At 36.8% G+C, this 18,569-nt stretch overlaps 1 protein-coding gene across 1 annotated transcript in view; it reads right to left on the bottom strand.

Annotated features, from left to right (window-relative positions):
- TDP1 (tyrosyl-DNA phosphodiesterase 1) overlaps positions 1–18,569 on the bottom strand; it is a 164,491-nt gene that overhangs the window by 98,555 nt on the left and 47,367 nt on the right. Inside the window, exons 10-13 of the mRNA XM_044664999.1 lie at positions 14,200–14,385; positions 10,553–10,601; positions 4,636–4,702; positions 2,686–2,793 (exon numbers count right to left, since the gene is read on the bottom strand). Coding sequence (XP_044520934.1) covers positions 2,686–2,793; positions 4,636–4,702; positions 10,553–10,601; positions 14,200–14,385 — 410 coding nt within the window. The remainder of the gene's footprint in view (positions 1–2,685; positions 2,794–4,635; positions 4,703–10,552; positions 10,602–14,199; positions 14,386–18,569) is intronic.

Below are 18,569 nucleotides of genomic sequence, written 5' to 3'. Positions count from 1 at the left end.
GAGTTTATGTTCTGATGAACATAAACTTCAGGAAATGAAGGTCTTAGAGATGTGTGTACACACACACACACACACACACACACCCATATGCACATATGATTAACAGTTATATTAATGAACATATTCATCATAATATAACAATATAAAAAATCCAATGTAATATTGTATTAGGTAATCTATTCATTGTTATAAGAAGTCAATGTTTATTGATTTCTTCATACTACAAGAATAAAAAATGAATGAAAAGAAAAATGAATGAAAAAAATCGAGACAAAGAAAAGTTATCAAAAGGCACGAGTAATTTTTAGGATTCGGGGAGCAGGTGTAAGATCACTTTAGGCCTAGGGTTCTATGGCTTGCTTAAGACAAGCAACACAATGTTTACAGGTAGGCCGGACTTGAAACGAATAATGTGATAGTTGGGTAGTCAGGCTGGTCACAACATGCAGTTGGGTGAGAGGTTGCCAGTGTTTTAGTACAAATCTATCACCACCCCCTCCTAAAAAAACTCAATTCACAGAACATCTCCTAGTGGGTCTTCAACAGTATTCTTATAAGCCAAGGGCCAAGGACAGTCACAGAAGGTCCAGCAGGGAGAAGGCAGACTGCTGATGGATGAAGTCCTACTCCTGAGCACACATGATACGCAAGGACGGGTCATTTGGGACTGTCTAAGCTCACTCAGGTGCATTTCTAATTTTATATCTCACTCTTCCTGAGGAGAATCCAAGGGCACATGAGGTCTAAGGCACCATTCCACCTTGGAAGGGAATCCTTTTGGTTTGTGTATCATTAAAGTGAAGATTTCAATGTGCATAAGAGAAATTCTCAACTCATTCATTCTCATACTTACCCAACCAGCTCTACATTAAGAAAGAGACTGAGAACCAAAGCATCACTAGGATCATAGGATTTTAAAGCTAGAAGAGAAAGGTTAAAGGTTCTTTCTTCCTATTGCCTCAGGAAACTAAGGACCTGGGAAGTATACCAATTTACCAAAGATATAAAAAAGGTAGTAAATGGCAAGACAGGCCTGAAACTCAGTCTTTGTCAATTCAATGCCTTTTCTACAATTAACACATAACATTTTACTCCAGATAATCCGAGTTGTTACTTCCAGATTTAGCAAGGTACCTCCAACCACAACTCTGACTTTCTCAGGATCCCAAACCCATGTCTGCTTTTAAAGGTTTCAGAGTTTAAGAAAAATCCAGAGCTCATAATTCAGGACCCTTCACTTAAAGGCAGCTCTGCTTTTAGAACTAAGGGAATTTTTTGTCCTTTGCAACAAAGACAGAGGAAATAGAGGAGAGAAGAGTATGAAATGTGACTGTCAGAAAGAATTGCTTATGGGAGTTATTTTACGAGATTGTTTTTTTTTTTTCCAACAGAAAAATAGTTCAGAGCAAGGGAATGAGGAGGTGGTGGTGAAATCATGAATCTGGAAATGTCTAGGGTATAAAACCGCTTTGGAAAACTAAAGAATTCAGATCAAAGCAATGGCCAGCCATCATTCCATAGGAACGATCATGAAGTCTGTGATCCTAACAAAGAAGAAAAGACTCTAAGATAAAGAATGAGACATGGCTAACATAAGAATTTATTTTGACTAACTCTGCATTGTTTGTTACTAAAGTAGTAATTTTTTTCCTTCTACAGTTGGTAGGTGGGGAGAAGTGGGAATGAAAGAAAAGAAATGCCTAATAATTAAAAAAATTTCAAATAACTAAGATTAAAAAAAGCATCAATAAACCTTCATAAAAAAAAGAATATAGGGTGGGAAATTTATCCCACAATCTATCTTGGCCAATTGAAAGGAGAATTTTCCCTCAATGCAACTGGACGTGGAAAAAATATTTAATATTTCTTCTTCATGTTAGGACAAATACACTGGTAAGACATTTTAAAGAGGGTGTCTTTAATTTTTAAATAGTTACATCGAGGCCTTGTTTTTACATCAGTTATTCTGGATGTCCTTCATCCTTTATACTCATCATCACTCCCATTCCATTCCTAAGAAGTCTCTCTTTGTAACAAAGAAATAAACTAGGTAAGCAGGAACAATCTGACCCAAAAAAAGGTTAGTGATATATTATCCTTCATCTCTTCTTAGGGACCAAGAGGAATCATTACAATTATATAGCTTTACTGTTCACACACTTCCAGCTGTGTGACCTTGGACAAGTCACTTGACCCCTATTGCCCACCCTTACCACTCCTGGGCCAAGGACGGTCCCTAACCCGGATGAAAAAGGAGGAGGGTTGGGTGTGGGGCTAGCAACCCCACCCTGTAAAAACTACATCTGCTAAAGAAACTGCAACCTAAAGTAGGGGCAGCTGGGCTAGCTCAGTGGATTGAGAGCCAGGCCTAGAGACGAAAGGTCCTAGGTTCAAATCCGGGCTCAGACACTTCCCAGCTGGGTGACCCTGAGCGACTGTGTGACCCATTGCCTACTGGTTGTGGCCCTATGCTCCTAGAATGGAGTCCCAGGATAAAAAAAAACAAAAAACAAAAAACTGTTCTTTTCATTTATTCTCTAACAATTATTGTATATACCATTTTCCTAGTTCCATTAACTATACTTTGAATCATTCTGTAGAGGTCTTTGCATGTTTATCTAGCCCCTCTAAACTATGTTAAAAAAAATAAACGTTTCTTTCATAAGAAATTTAAGGGCTATTTACCTTGTGACGAGAAACCACGCCATCTTTGCAAAGTCTGGAGACAGTCTCATATAAGTCTTAATGTGAGGCATGGCATTGCTACGGCCTGATGTTTCTGCTGACCATTTGCTGGTGAAAAGAAAGCTACATATTAGTTTTCCATGAACTAATGCCAAATGGGCTTAACTCTCAATGTCAGATGCACATAATACAAATCAAATAATACAGGCTCACACTGCACAAAATGTAAATGGCAGAAATCAAAGAAATAAAATTTCAATACCTGGGAAACATAGTCACACAAGATATATTGCAGAGACTAAAGAAATCAAAATTTCAGGTGACGCAAAGGGCAATGGAAAGACACACGGTGAGTATAAAGCATACTGCAACATATTACCAGCAAGGCTTTATAGTCAAAAAGTAGCCTATAAAAGGTATTTATAACTACCAAGAGAAGGCAGGACAGTCATGTAGGAAGAATCAGACACAACCTATAGACAGACAACCTGAGTGATGCACTGGTATCCATGAACCATGAAAAGACCTAATGGAAAGCTATTAATGCACTCGGGGTGAGTGCTGTGAAGGATTCATAAAAGGCCATGGCCAAGGCCAGCAGAGAATAAGAAGGCAGGAGTGATCTTCAAAATGTAACAGTGAAAGGATTCTCCATAGCCATGGAATCCCTGAAGTCCTACCTTCTAAAGGAATGCTTTCCCAACCCCTGTTAATTCTAGTCCCTTTCCTTTCTTAATTATTTCCTATTCATCCCATCTACAGCTTGTTTGTACAGATTTGTTAATGGTCAGCAAGATGACACACTGGCTAAAGTGCTGGGCTTGGAGTCAAGAAGACTTGAGTTCAAATCTAGACTCAGGCATTTAGTAGCTACGTGACCTGAGGGACAATTCACTAAACCCCATTTGTCTTAATTCCCTCATCTGTAAAATGAGCTGGAGAAGGAAATGGCAAACACTCAATTATATCTGCTAAGAAACCCCCAAATGAAGTGACAAAGAATGGGATATGACTGAACAACAATAATATAGTTGTTTGCCTATTGTCACCCCATTAGACTATAAGCTCCTTAAGGGCAGGGGCTGTCTTTTGCTTTTTTTTTTTTTTTTTTTAACGTTTTTTAACTCCAGCACTTCATAAATGTTTATTAGTTGATCTCTTACATTGTGTCCCCAGATTCATCCAGCATTCTCCTCTCATTATCCCTTTGTACAACAACTATGTAAATCTTTTCTTCCTATCAAGAAAGACTTGCTACTGTGACCACATAGTCCTGACAACAAAGGAATACATAACATAATGCTAAACAATACAAATAGTCCAATCCCGCTGGGTCTGAAATCTCTATTTTAGAAGGGAACCTGATGAACTTTTCTGTAAGTCAAAACTAGAAGGTAATCAACAAGGTAGAGTATATTTGGGAGATAGCAATTAAAATGCTGCTTTACTCCAGGACATTTAATACATCTGATGTCTAATCTCTAATCTCAGTGTTCTTTAAAATAACCCCCAACACTTAAATTGAATACCTTCTCCTTAACAATGGAAATGGTGTCTTAGTTGACTTTCTCCAGCAAAATTTTTGAAAATTCTTTTATTATTTCATCAGTCAAATATAGAGAAAAGAAAAAAATTCAAATAATTTCAGCCTGTATTGTTTCTTTTCAAAAAGTGGTATAATAAAAAGTGTTGGAATTGGATTGGGAAAGAAAGAGATGCAAATCCTGTCTCTGGTGGCATCATGAGGCAAGTCATGGTCTTTCTAAGCCTCATTCTATTCATCACTAAAATAGGGACAATTATACCAAAAGTACTTATCACACAAGGTTGTTGTAAAACTCAATTGAGATCATGTTCTTAAAGCAATTTTCAAACTTCAGAGTACTATATAAAATGCCAGTTGCTGTCATCATCTTTAATGTAGAGAAACATTATAAAACTGGTACTTACTGAAAATAGGAGTGGAGCCAAAGTTGTTTCTCTGCAGTTTGTAAGCTATATGGAAGAGAGCCACCAGCTTTTAAGACAAACAGAAGACAAAATAGGTTAGGAAATGAATTATGAGAGTTTTTTAAAAAGTAGCAATGCAGTTGGAAGTGACTTTGAAAAAAAAGTTCAGTCAACTGCTAGTGGGTAGATTTTAAAAAATACTGTCTTCATTACTCTAATCTTGTAAAATCTTTTTTTGAAAAATTAATTGTCCAAGCCCTACAAAGGGATATATTGATAACTTTTCTTTCCTGGAAATGAAGAATAAGCAATACATATGTGCCATGAGGAATGAAAAGATTTAAAATATTGAGGAGCATCAAAATATACTGACTGGAATTAAAGGACTAGGGTTTGAGACTAGGTTTTATTCCTTGGTAGCTAGCTATATAACCATAGGTAAATTATTTAATTCTCTGGACCTTGGTTTCCTCATCTATAAAATGAAATCTACAAGGCCATTTCTAATTTTAAATTTTATGATTCTGAGTTAAAGGACAGTGTTGTTTAGAAGAAAGGGACACCTAGACCAATTTTGAACTGCATGTTCAATCACCAGAGTTCTATTTCTTATCTGTTGCCAACTAGTTGGTTATCCTCGGTAAGTTATTTCTTCTCCATGAAACTCAGTTTTCTTATCTTTATAATGAGGCTAGATTAGATGGTTTTCAAGGGTCTTTCCATATCTAAATATCAGATTACTATATAACTTATAAAGTGGAAAAGAAGAATCCTTCCATTATTCAACACAGAATAGGGCACAAACAACTAAAAGTTCCTAAATACACAGGGAGAGTAGTAATTATATAAATTAACTCAGTTAAGACTTTAATTGGATTTTTTAAATAATTTAATAATAATTTGTAATGTAAGCCTAAAATCATAATTCTAGAAAATAATACTCTGCATTAATGTTCTTTAAATTTGTTGATAATAATTAATATTAAGCATTTTATTAATATTAACAATTAATAACGCAAAACAAACATAATACATATACAACTCACAGATTATCATAAGGATTAATGCGCTGTAATGTATGCTATACATGCATGCATGACTTTATGTGGATATGAATTTTATAAACATTTAAAGTAAATATCATTACCTGGAAGTAACAGAGTATTTTTTTAAAAAGCCACCTGTTCAATGAAAGTTTTAGTCACGTAACTTCTGTAGTTTATGAGATAAAGCAGCATGCCCAAATTTAACAGCTATAGGTGACATAAGAGAAACAGAAAGCCAAGTCTTCTAACTCTGAATTCAATACTTTTCCCATACTCAGTACAATCTCTTCCCAATACAGAGACAATCTGAGATGGAATCAGAGCATGAAGTTATTTTTTGCCGTAAAAGAGAAGGGTTTGAAATTCAGCCTGCTATAGCTAGACAATTCTTAACTAGATTTAAGAAGGGTATAATCTGTCTCCTGCTACCCAAAACTAAATATACATAGCATCTGTGCTAGTTTAAAAACCAGCTTTATCTAAAATAAAGGATTCTTCATTAAAAATATATTTTTGAAGAATATAACTTAACAGATGATAGGTTGTTTTTAAAACACAAAAAAAGATGCCTCCTCCCAACCTCATCAAAAAACCCCCAATATTCTATCCTGAAATCTCAGTGAAATTATCTTGCTTTTGCTATTATATGGAACACATTAATAAGAACTTTATTTCAAAAGATAGCTATTCTCTAATAAGTCCATATTTTACTTGTGACAAAACAAAGTCATTTACCAAAGCTAAAAATTGGAAGGGACCTCAGGAGACATCTAATTTAAACAATATCTGTCAAAAAAAACAAACAAACCCTTCTACAATATTTCCAACAAAGGGTCATCCACTCTCTGTGACTTATATCTAAGGGAAATCCATGCCCTCCCAAGGAAGTCCATTCTACATCTAGAATGTTCAGGTATGAGATTTTTACTCACAGTGAGCCTTTAATCAAACATACCGCCGCTTCCCAACAGTATTCTCATCTATTCAACTAAATGTCTTGTTCTGACCCTCTGGGGTCATACTTGAGGTCAGCTATCATGTTCTCCCTCATGTCTTTTATTCTATTATGAAACATCTCTAATGTCTACACTGATGGTCCTCGCATGGCTAAAAAATATCTTCACCTAAAATAAATTGATGAGATGTTTTATGTCTAGCACACACAGCCTTGGAAGCTGGGTGGTAGAGCAAATAAGAGTTCTAGGTCTGGAGTCAGATAAACCTGAATTCAAATCTAGCCTCTGATATGTACCAATTGTGTGGTCCCGAGCCAGTCATTTAACCATATTTAGTTCAGTTTCCTCATGTACAAAATAAGCTAGAAAGGGGGAGGGGAGCAGCCCCCTCTGGCACGCATGCCATAGGTTTGCCAACATGGGCAGAAGGCTTTGTACATAATGCCATTGTTCGGTCATTTCAGTTGTGTCCAACTCTCTGGGACCCTATTTGGAGTCTTCTTAGCAAAGATACTGGAGTGGTTTGCCATTTCCTTCTCCAGCTCATTTTACAGAGGAGGAAACTAAAGCAAACAGTGTTACATAACTGACCCAGAGTCACACAGCTAATTAGTGACTGAGGCTGGATTTGAACTCTGGAAGATGAATCTTCCTCCCTCTAGGCCCAGAGTTCTATTCATTGTGCCACCTAGCTACCCTTTGTAAACAATACACACTTAATATTTGTTGGAATTGGATTTTATTAGATGGCCTCAAAAATAGCCTCTGATGGAGACCTCATTCCAACTTGCCAACGTCCTTCCTAAAAAGAAGTGCCGGTAGTTGAGTATGACACTCCAGGGTAACATATGAAGGAACTATCTTAACATATGAAGGAACTATCAATTTCCTCATCATGAACACTATGTCTCTTAATGCAGTCTGACATCACTACAGTGTTTGGGGCAACCATTCTTTGCAACTGACTCACGCTGAGCTTGAATTAAATTCTAAAAAAGGGACCTTTTTTCACTCAGTTACTGAGCTATATCTTTTCTTTCTTGTGCTGGTGAAATTCATTTATTATTTTAAAATCAGAGTGTGAAGTTTTATTTTTATTCCATTAACTTTTATTTTAAACAGGGCCCATCATTCTAGTCTATAAAGCTACAGTGGATTCTGAAAGTGCCATTCAATGTGTAAGGTATCTATCTCCTCCTAAACTGTGTCATTTAATAATTTTATAAGTTTATCATCTTCATCAGTAAGTGACCAGGGGAAAAAAATCCCAAAAAAACAAAATAATTACTCGATATAATTAAAGCATTTTGTAAATTAAGAGAAGATGATATAAATGTACACTTAGCATTTATTAATCGATTACTATTGCTGAGAGACAAGATGATGTCATGGAGAGAAGGTCCAGAGTTGAAGCCAAGAAGACTGTTCAGATCTCAACTCTGACAAATAGTTTCTCTATAACCCTAGACAAAACATCTTATTTTATTCTCTCTATATATAATTATTTATTCTCTCTAACCCCAGATAAAACATTTAACTTCTTAGTTGCCCAGAAAAGTCTCTTACTTGATATCTATTGTTTTTACTTCACCTTAATTTATACATATATCCCTGCCCAATCCATCCAAGCTATCTCTTATAACAAGAATTTTTTAAAAAGAAGGCAACTCAGCAGAAGTAACCAAATACCACGATTAGATATATATATGAGGTGCTGTTAGTATTAATGGTGTGAGTTTCCACAATAAGATGGAATTACACACTGATTCAAATCACAGGTACAGACTGAAAAATATATAAATATGTTTGTTCTACTTATTAAAACAATGATCAGGTTTGGGAATCACTCAGTCTCCTTTGGCTGAGTATTACTAAGTTACTAAATTCCAAAACAAAATTTTGCATTCTGTATTTTTGGATACAGGAGGATAAACTTAAGTTCTAAACCAGTTCATAAGATATCACAGGTTCTTCAGATAAGTCACTTAAGAACATGGAGAAGCATAATGATGCTATGAAATCTAAATTTACACATGCTAAAGCTGGGCTAGCATAGAATAAGCATTGAAAGATCCTACCAAGGTTTGAAAAGGACCAATCTGACAATGGATTCTACAGATGTTTGAGGATCAACTTGCCTAAGGATGGAGAAACTAGTCACAAGAATATTGACTATCAACAAGAATTTTCTTGACACAACTCACAAAACTGTTCTACTAATGAGAAACAGCACTTCTTTCCCTTCATTTCAGAGGTGAATGGATGAGGAACCTTGCATACATCACCAGAACTAGTCAAGATATTTGTTTAGTTCTGCTGTGTTGCCTTTTCTTTTTTAAACAATGCTGTAAGACAGGGATGGTGAAACTTTTCCCAGTTCGAGTGCCCAGAGGGCAATTTCAAGCTATCTTTGAGCACTCCCCATTACCAAAGAGAACTGATGAGAAAGTGCTTGCTTAGGGTAGCTGGAAAGAGGAGTTGGACATGCAAAAAATGTCCTCCGGTGCTGGGAAGAGGGGGAATGGAGCAGCTCCCAGAGGGTTGGCTCTACACATGTGCCACAGCTTTGCCAACAAGGTCATGTGAAATGATTTTGATGAATTGGGCAGGAATATATGAGCAAATTAATGTGAAATAAAAACAACAGATTTCAATAAAAATTGAGAAGCATATAAAGAGCTGGTCTTGTAACTGGAAGTCCAGGATTCCCACCCATACAAGCTGTATGATGATCCCAAGGAAGTCACTAAAGCTTTAAATTCCTAAGGCAACAGACTACGAGTTACAGAAAAGGTGAATTATAGAGGGGGAGAGAATTTCCTAATCCAGAATATTTCCCTAGACCAGTGAAATCACAGGCCTAACCCATATGCCTATCAACAAAATCTCTCTAATAGGTTTCTATTAATGCTCTGCATTAGTGAAGGAAGCACTCATAATGGTGAAATCATAATTCCCTAAAACTATTTCTCTATTTATACCCAGATTCTAAATTAAGGAGAGGGAAGGGGGGGGGGAGGAGAAGGGCCTGATTTTCAAAATAATTATAGTTGTAATCTTTCACCCTCCCCCTGAACACCCACTGCTGCACGTTTCTTTTGTGAGTAGAATGTTTAAAACTAAGAAATAGGCCCTGAGTAAGAAAAGAACCAGAAAAAGAATTTTTGCTCTTTTAATTGGAAATCACTTAAGTCTAGACTTTATGAACCTGAAAAAAAATGTTAGTGGAGGAAGAATCAACTCTCTCCTAGGATAAAGACTTGACCTGTGATTTCATTCTTACAGGTAAATTCCAGGTAAAGAAATTTCCTTCACAAATGAAAAACAACTGCCATAGCAAGTAATGGTTAAGGGACTTGTCAAGGCTCACACTACCACTATGAGTTAAGTTCAAGTCAGAGGAGGAACTTGTTCTCATATGATCTTGTTTCCAAGGTTGTGTCTCTTAGATTATGCCATGTTAACTCTTCATCATTCTAATGATGTCTAATGAAGATTTGTTGTTGTTCAGTCACATCAGTTGTGTCCAACTCCTTGTGACTTCACTTGGGATTTTCTTGGCAACGGTAATGGAATGGTTTACCATTTATTTCACCTCATTTTTACAGCTGAGGAAGTGAAGCAAAACAGGATTAAATGACTTGACCCAGGTCACACAGTTCTTAAGGGTCTGAAGCCAGATATGAACATCAAGCTCAGGGGTCCATCCACTATAGACCCTATCTGTCCCAAATATAGATTAAAGACATAAAAAAAGAACCATACTCCCATGAAGCTTTTCCTCCTGCCACTCTCTTGACCAATGTAGAGCACCCTAACACTGTTCCAAATGAGATGAAGCCATTTTTGTAATTGGCTTAGAAAATTAACTGCAAGTATTCAAAACAACCACCAAATGAAGCACCACCAATTTACCAGGATATCCTTCCAAACTCTTCCGGACATTCTCCACTGTGGGATAAATCTAAACAAACAAAAAAAAAAGAGAATGTATCAGGTGATAAAAATAACCTTCTCCCCTGGCCAAAACTAGCCCCTCCATTTGTGCACTTGATTCTCAATCTCTTTCTTTAGTACCTTAATCATACTCAACCATCTGGCATCTTCAATTTCCCATTCTACACATGCATTTCAGCTTCTCCTATCCTTTAGTCTCTTTATTGCTAAGAGCAACAGCAGCATCATTGTGGAAGTCGTTACAACCTAATAATCTCTTCAGATTCTTCTTTTCTCCAATCCTTCTCCTCCCTTTATTCTATGATATAATTTAAAAAATACTAGATTGGAAGAAAAAGGATCATGGTGGCAAAGAGCAAATGTGATAGCTCTGATAGCTGTGATACTTGGGCAAATCACATCATTCCTATCACTCTCTGTTTCTTCATTTCTCAGTTGAGATAAGAGATATAAAAAGAATCTGTCAACCATAAAGCACACTATGAAAGTTTGTTGCTGTAATTATTTTCATCTTATAGCTCCATCTTCCAACTTCTCTCTATTCCTCCCAGCCAATCACTTTAATTCTAACTCCCAATAAATCTTGCCTAAATGGTAATGGCATTCTAATGGCACTCCCTTCAGTGTCAGCCCTTTTAATCCATCCTACAGTCAGTCAGTGAGTAAACTAGTTATTAGTAAAAGTCTATTATGCCCACCCTTACCAATCTTCCACCTATGAGACAATACACCGAAGTACAAGGGTTTAAAAAAAAAATCTAAAAAAAAAAAAAGTCTATTACATGTCAAAGACTATGCATGCTAAATGCTATGGATATTAAAAATTATGAAAAAAAAAAGCAAATGAGAGATTGAGCTTTCAAGGAGTTTGATGTAGGAGACAACACATTAACAACTATATACAAACATGGTATAGACAGGATAAATAGGAGTAGTCTTAGAGGGAAGGCACTAAGATTGGAGAGGACTGAGAAAGGCTTCATGTAGAAGGCAGGACTTGAGGAGGCAAAGACAAAGAGGGAAGAGTTGCAGGCTTGGAGGACAGCATAAAAATACTCAGGGCTGAGAGATGAGTGTTGTGTGCAAGAACCAGTGAAGAGGTTGGTGTCACTGGACCACAGTGTATGGAGAGGAGAGTAATTTTATTGAACAGTTCCATGATGTCATTCCTTTACCTGAAAATCTCAAGAGTTGGGGGCAGCTAGGTGGCTCAGTGAAATAGGAGACAGGTCTAGAGACGGGAGGTCCTGGGTTCAAATCAGGTCTCAGCCATTCCTAGCTGTGGGTCCCCGAGCAAGTCACTTAACCTACAATGCTTAGCCCTACCAATCTTCAGCCTTAAAACCAATACTCAGTATTGATTTTAAGACAGAAGGTTAAAAAAAAATCTCAAAAGTTTTCCTAAATCTCTCTATTGCCTGCCCTTCATGTATCCTTATGTTGCTATCAATCAAATATTTCTCAAGCCTTTGTCTACCATTAAATTTTTTCTCACTAGAGAGAACCAGGTGGTAGGTACAGTGAAGAGTGCTGGGCTTGGACTCTGACATTACTGTGTGATCTTAGACAAGTCATTGCACACTGTTTGCCTCAGTTTGCTCATCCGTAAAATGCGCTGGAGAAAGAAATGGTAAACCATTTCAGTTATTTTTGCCAAGAAAATGCCAAATGGAATAACAAAGAGTTAGATACAACTGGAAAACAACACAACAAAAACAGTGGACAGTATTTTAGGCCTGGGATCTGGATGATGAGTTGAAATAAAGCTTTAGACACTAGAATGAGTAGCTAGATAACTATAAGCAAGTCCTGGTACAGTCCCCTAACATACTTAAATAGTCATTCAATGAATCTTGAATTTAAAAAATTTAAAATCATCATTTTAAAAAGCATGTATTATTCCAAATAACACAAGCCCATTAGTTTCATGCAAAAGAAAGCTTTGTATAAAGTTAAATAGTTAGCCTCTGAAGCTTTACAAAATGTTACTCAAATAATAAAGACCTAACATATTAAAAACACACAAGGTGGGTAACAAGCTCAGATGGAATGAAAAGGGGGAAGAAAACACCCACACAACGTTGGATTTGATTTCTCCTTAAATTAACATTAAATAAATGCAAAGTTAATTACTAACCTATAACTCTCTAAATATTTAATAATGTTCATGATGACTCAGAAGAAGCCTGCAACTGAGTCAGAGTATGGAGCTAGTCTGTGATGGAATAGTAGTCTAGCATTTTTTCCTTGGAACTTTTACCTTCTGTCTTAGAATCAATACTGTGTTGGTTCCAATGAAGAAGAGCAGTAAGGGCTTGGCAAAGGGAGTTAAGTGACTTGCCCAGGGTAACACAGCTAGGAAGTATCTGAGGTCAAATATGAACCCAAGAGCTCCCCCTCTCTAGGTCAGGCTCTCAGTTCACTGAGCCATCTTAGCTGCCTGTCCAGGATATTCTGAATGCCAACATAAAAATAAAATTTAAAATAAATTAAAATGAAATAAACAATTAAAAAAACAGAAGCTCACATGTGTATATCCTTAAATATACTTAGCACTTTATGGTTATAAAGCATATTATGCATCACTCTGAGCCATTCATTTCATGTTGAAGTTGAAAAACATCTTTTAAGAATACAAAGTTCAGGGGCAGCTGGGTAGCTGAGTGGATTGAGAGTCAGGCCTAGAGATGGGAGGTCCTAGATTCAAATCTGACCTCAGATACTTCTCAGCTTTGTGACCCTGGGCAAGTCACTTGATCCCCAGTGCCCACCCTTACCATTCTTCCACCTAGGAGACAATACACAGAAATTAAGAGTTTAAAAATATATATATACAAAGTTCAAATCTTTTATAATGTGAGAAAACTGAGGCTGCCTATAATCCCAGGATGATGATAATGCATTTTATTGCCACTCATCTTACAAACATGGGGAAGCAGGGAATAAATAAGCATTTATTAAGCACCTACTACGTGCGAAATGCTTTACAAATATTATCTTATTTGATCTTCACAACAACCCTAAGAGGTGGGTCCTACTGTTATCCTCATTTTACAACTAAGAAAACTGAAGTAAATAAAGGTTAAATAACTTGATCAGAATCATACAGCTACTACTAAGTGGCTAAAGCCAAATTTCTTTCTAACTCCAGCCCCAGTGCTCTATTCAGTGAACCCCTCAACTGAGTATAAGGAGTCAATCAAGATCACAGCATGCTAGATACACGAGAACTCAACTCAACTCTTCAGCCTTTGAGTTCATTTATAGCCCTTTCAACAATGCAGCCTCTCTCTGGAGGGTGATGAAAAGTTATAGCCTCTATTCAAATCTCTGAGTAAACATCTCAGTTAAATGTTATTAGAATTGAAGAGTTAGAACCAAAAAGAATCTGAAGGTCATCTAGTACAACAATTTCCTTCTGCAAATGGGCAAATTAAGTCCCAAAGAGATTAACTTATTTTGCCCAAGGTCACATCAAGAGTAAGTAGCAAGCAGTGGAGCTAGGTGGAGGAGCCAGAACCCCCAACAACTAACTAATCTTATGTTCTTTTCTCCCTATGGTGAAGAAGTAAAAATGTATCAACTGGACGCATAAAGATACCTACCAAATGGAGGGGAACATCCTGCTGTCCTTGAGACTTTCCACAGTTTCCTAGAACCACCAGACTCTCTTTAAACTCGGCACAAAGCCATTTAGACTCATCAGCTCCCAAGGAGCCAATGCTTGAAAACTGGCCCACAACAGGCCAAGACTGTTGCTCAGGGATCAACGGGGTATGCTCTTTCAGTAGCTGTTGAAAGAGAAAGTTGTTAATACACACACCCTAAAACTCAAACAGTCCAGAACAAAAACAAAAGTCATCTCCAGGGAGATATTGAGCATTCTGCCCACGTGAAAAATTCCAATTCTTGAGGGAAAAAAAACAAAACCTCATGAATTTAAATTTTAAAAATAAAGATCAAAAACATTTCCCCCCCTAAATATGGTGGTGGTTATTTTTTCTAAATTTTTATTTACTTCATTTACATTTTTGAAAACTAAAGTTCTAACTTCTCTCCTCTCAAGTCCCCACCCCACCTATTGAAAAGGCAACATATTAATTATACACATTAAGTCATGGAAAATATATTTCCATATTAGCCATGTTGTTTCTCCACAACCAAAAAACAAAACAAAACAAAACAAAACACCGAAAAAACGAATTAAATTAAAAAAGCAATACAAAGAAAGTCTTCAACTTGCACACCAACCTCATCAGTTCTTTTTTTTTGGCAATTTTTAATGGAGCCAGTGAATTTATTTTTTCTAACCTTTGAAAATACTTGTCCGAACAAGGGCCAAATTCAGATAATAATAAAAAGAAATGATCCACAGTGGCAGAAATGAGGGCCTGGTGGTCAAGGAAATTCCATCAAAATACTAAAATAAAAAATTATTTTTAATTGTCGCTAAGGGTAAGATTTAAAATATATATATTTTTGGCTCTAGATACTTAAGAGGTCTAAACTTCCCATTTCCACACTGAAACTCAAGTTCCAGTAATTAAAATATCTTAGAACAGTCTGTGGTTTACAAAACACTCTTTTTTTTGACAACAACCTCCTGGGATGGGTAGTGCTGGCCTTATCGTCCAACAACCAAACTCCTCTAAGACATTACTCATGTAGGGATTATAATTACAGACTGCTCTCTGCTCAGCAACTGGACAGTGTTATCCCTCTGGGGAGGGTCAGAAGGCAGACACTGAGAGAATTCTTAACTGAAAATAGGCCAAGACCACCATTTCCTTGATGATATATAATTCTCTATCTTCTTGATATAATAGGCTATGCTGATCTGACTGCGAATGGTACTGATGATCTTAGATTGATCAGAAATTAATCACAGGCAAGAGTTGGTGATTAGCCTGTATAATCCTCCCAGCTAGAGAATTAATCCCAATTGTCAGGCCTGACAGCTAAAATATTCTTGAAGGTGAAGGACTAGGCCAGCAAGTAGATCTCACCAACAGGTAACTAATTTAATTAGTAGGTACAGGAATATCTTGATTATTACCTTGATTAAGGAAAAATGGGGAGGATAGAGGGTTTAAGAGGTTAAACTAAACTAATATCTAGTTGATAGCCAGGCAGTTCCCCTTGGGGAAAAGCCTGGGATGGAATTCTGCCACTCTGGCTAGCTTGGCAACCTTGGCCTAGTTCAGCTGCTAGATGTCAAAACTAAATGTGGCTAGTTATAACTGGCTGTTAATCTTCAGAGATGAATTTCTTGGTGGTATTGTTGAATATTGTTGATGATAATTATAAAATGTATTGCAGACTGCAGGATATGACAGTTCACCCAAGTAGCTGGACTCTAGAGTGAATTAGCTAACTCAAGTCTTTGGTGAAGCTTCTGGCTTTTGATTGGAGAGCTTTTCCTCTTCCACCCTTTACCACCGACCTAACTCACAACTGAGTCAGTTTGCTTGGGGGTGACCTCCTATTTAAAGGGGTGCTCCAAGGGTCTTTCACTGTCTCACGCCTGCTCTTGGAATTCCAAAATCTGAACCGCCATCTTGCAACAGTTTGCACAAGATGGCTAACTTACAAAGCTATTTATACTTATAGGTCATCAGAAAGCTGCATATGTCCTAAGACTAAACAACAGTTAATAAAAATAGGTAACATTTATACATATTTCTAACATTTGCAAAGCACATTATATATGTTACTTCATGTGATCCTCACAATAACCCTAAGAAGGGAGGGGCTATTACTATCCTTATTTTACAGGGTGAGGTGGCTAGAGGGGAAATGAGTTGCCTAGGGTTAAAGGAACTATATGAGGCAAGATAAATCAGGTCTTCCAGATGCCAACTCTTTGCTGTTCTTATTCAGTCATTTCAGTCATGTCTGATTCTTTGTGACCCCATTTGGTGTTTTCTTGGCAAAGATACTGCAGTGGCTTGCCATTATCTTCTCCAGCTCCTTGTGCAGATGAGGAAACTGAAGTAAATAAGGTTAAGTGACTTGTCCATGGTCACACAGGTAGTGAGTATCTTAGGCCACATGTGAAATCTTAAAAATCAATCTTCTTGACTCTAAGCCCTGCATCTATCTACTGTGCCACCTACCTGCCCCTCCATGTTTACTCAAGTCTAATTTATTCATAGTGCCAGGAAAGGAAATTGTATTAATAATAGTAGATAATTATGGCTAACTAAGTCCCATTAAGTATCTTAATAGGTTTTTTTTTAAACCCTTGTACTTTGGTGTATTGTCTCATAGGTGGAAGATTGGTAAGGGTGGGCAATGGGGGTCAAGTGACTTGCCCAGGGTCACACAGCTGGGAAATGTCTGAGGCCGGATTTGAACCTAGGACCTCCTGTCTCTAGGCCTGACTCTCACTCCACTGAGCTACCCAGCTGCCCCCTTAATAGGTTTTTAAAGTATTAATATTTTCTTAAAGAAATGATACCAGGTACATTTCTTGGCACATAGGCCGCTACCATGGCCCTTCGAGGAATTCTTGCACAATATCAATTTAGCCACAGCAAAATTAAAGGATCAGATTTATATAGTGATTAAGACATAGATAGTTGTATTAGGGTTTCGTAAGTGCTGCAAATTATGCCCTAATGAGGTAGTTATAAAAGAGTCATAATTAAGAACGTTTTCAATGGGCTAAATCTACTTAATTCCACTTGTTGACTTTTTCCTTGATTTTCACATCAGGGGCAAATGCAACTTTTGTAATTGTGATTCCCTTTAGGGCATTTAAAGACCAACTTTGTTTAAATGAAATCCACTGCCAATAAATACTCAACTACAGATTTTATTAGCATTATTTTCCTTCTTCATAGAGCTCTTAAGTTCTCTCTAACATTATGAAAGCTATACCAGAAGCTATAATGTTCCTAAAAGAAAGAGAGTGAGTGGGCTGATTCAGAGCAGCCCAGAAGGCATAGGCAGAAGAAAAAGGCAAGTTCTAAAAATTAAATTCTTTAACCCTCCTTTTCCCTTTAATGCTTACTTTATAAAATATATCCTTTAGAATATCTATAATTGAGGGATGAATAAATAAAATGGGATATAACAAAATCGACAAGAGTTTTGCTGTGCTGTGAAAACTGATGTATACATCTTATATGAACTTATATATCACCTGTTGCACAATGAAATAAGTAGAACTAGGAAACAAATGTTTAGCACAGTACCTAACATATGGTAGGCATTTAATAAATGCTTACTGATAGGAACTGATACAAGGTAGTTAAATAGCACAGTGGAGAGAGTGCAGATCCTGGAATCAGGAAGACTCATCTTTGTCAGTTCAAATCTGGCCTCAGACACTTACTAGCTATGTTACCCCAGCAAGTCATTTTATTCTATTTGGCTCAGTTTCCTCATCCGTAAGATAAGCTGGAGAAGGAAATGTCAAACCACTCTAGTATCTGTGCCAAGAAAACCTCAAATGGGATCACGAAGAGTTGGACATAACTGAACAACAACATAAAATGATGCAAAGTGAAATGAGCAGAACCAGGAGATGATTGTACATCATAATAGTAATACTGTCAAATAATCAACTGTCAAAGACTCAGAGGCTCTGATCAATGCAATGATTCAAGACAGTTCAAAAGGATTCCTGATGAAAAATGCTACCTACCTCCAGAGAGAAATGATGAACTTTGAGGGCAAATATTTTCTCATTTTCTTTATTTTCCCCTGTTTTTACAACATGGCTAATAGAGAAATATATTCTGCATGATTTCAAATGTATAATTGATATATTACTTGCTTTCTCAGTGGGTGGGAGAAGGCATGAAGGGAGAAAAGCATTTAGAACTCAAATTTTTAAAAAAATTAATTTGAAAAAATTAAATGCTAGCTGAGTGGCAATGACAACAGTAATGCAACTAGATAGAAGACCAACAAATCAACCAAAACTGAATTCCAGGAAAACATAATTTCATAACCAAATTTGGCTTTT

Source organism: Gracilinanus agilis, chromosome 2 (genome assembly GCF_016433145.1).
Source record: "Gracilinanus agilis isolate LMUSP501 chromosome 2, AgileGrace, whole genome shotgun sequence".
Lineage (NCBI taxonomy): Eukaryota > Metazoa > Chordata > Mammalia > Didelphimorphia > Didelphidae > Gracilinanus > Gracilinanus agilis.
The sequence above is the reverse complement of the archived record's forward strand: the minus strand, read 5'-3'. Positions and strand labels throughout refer to the sequence as shown.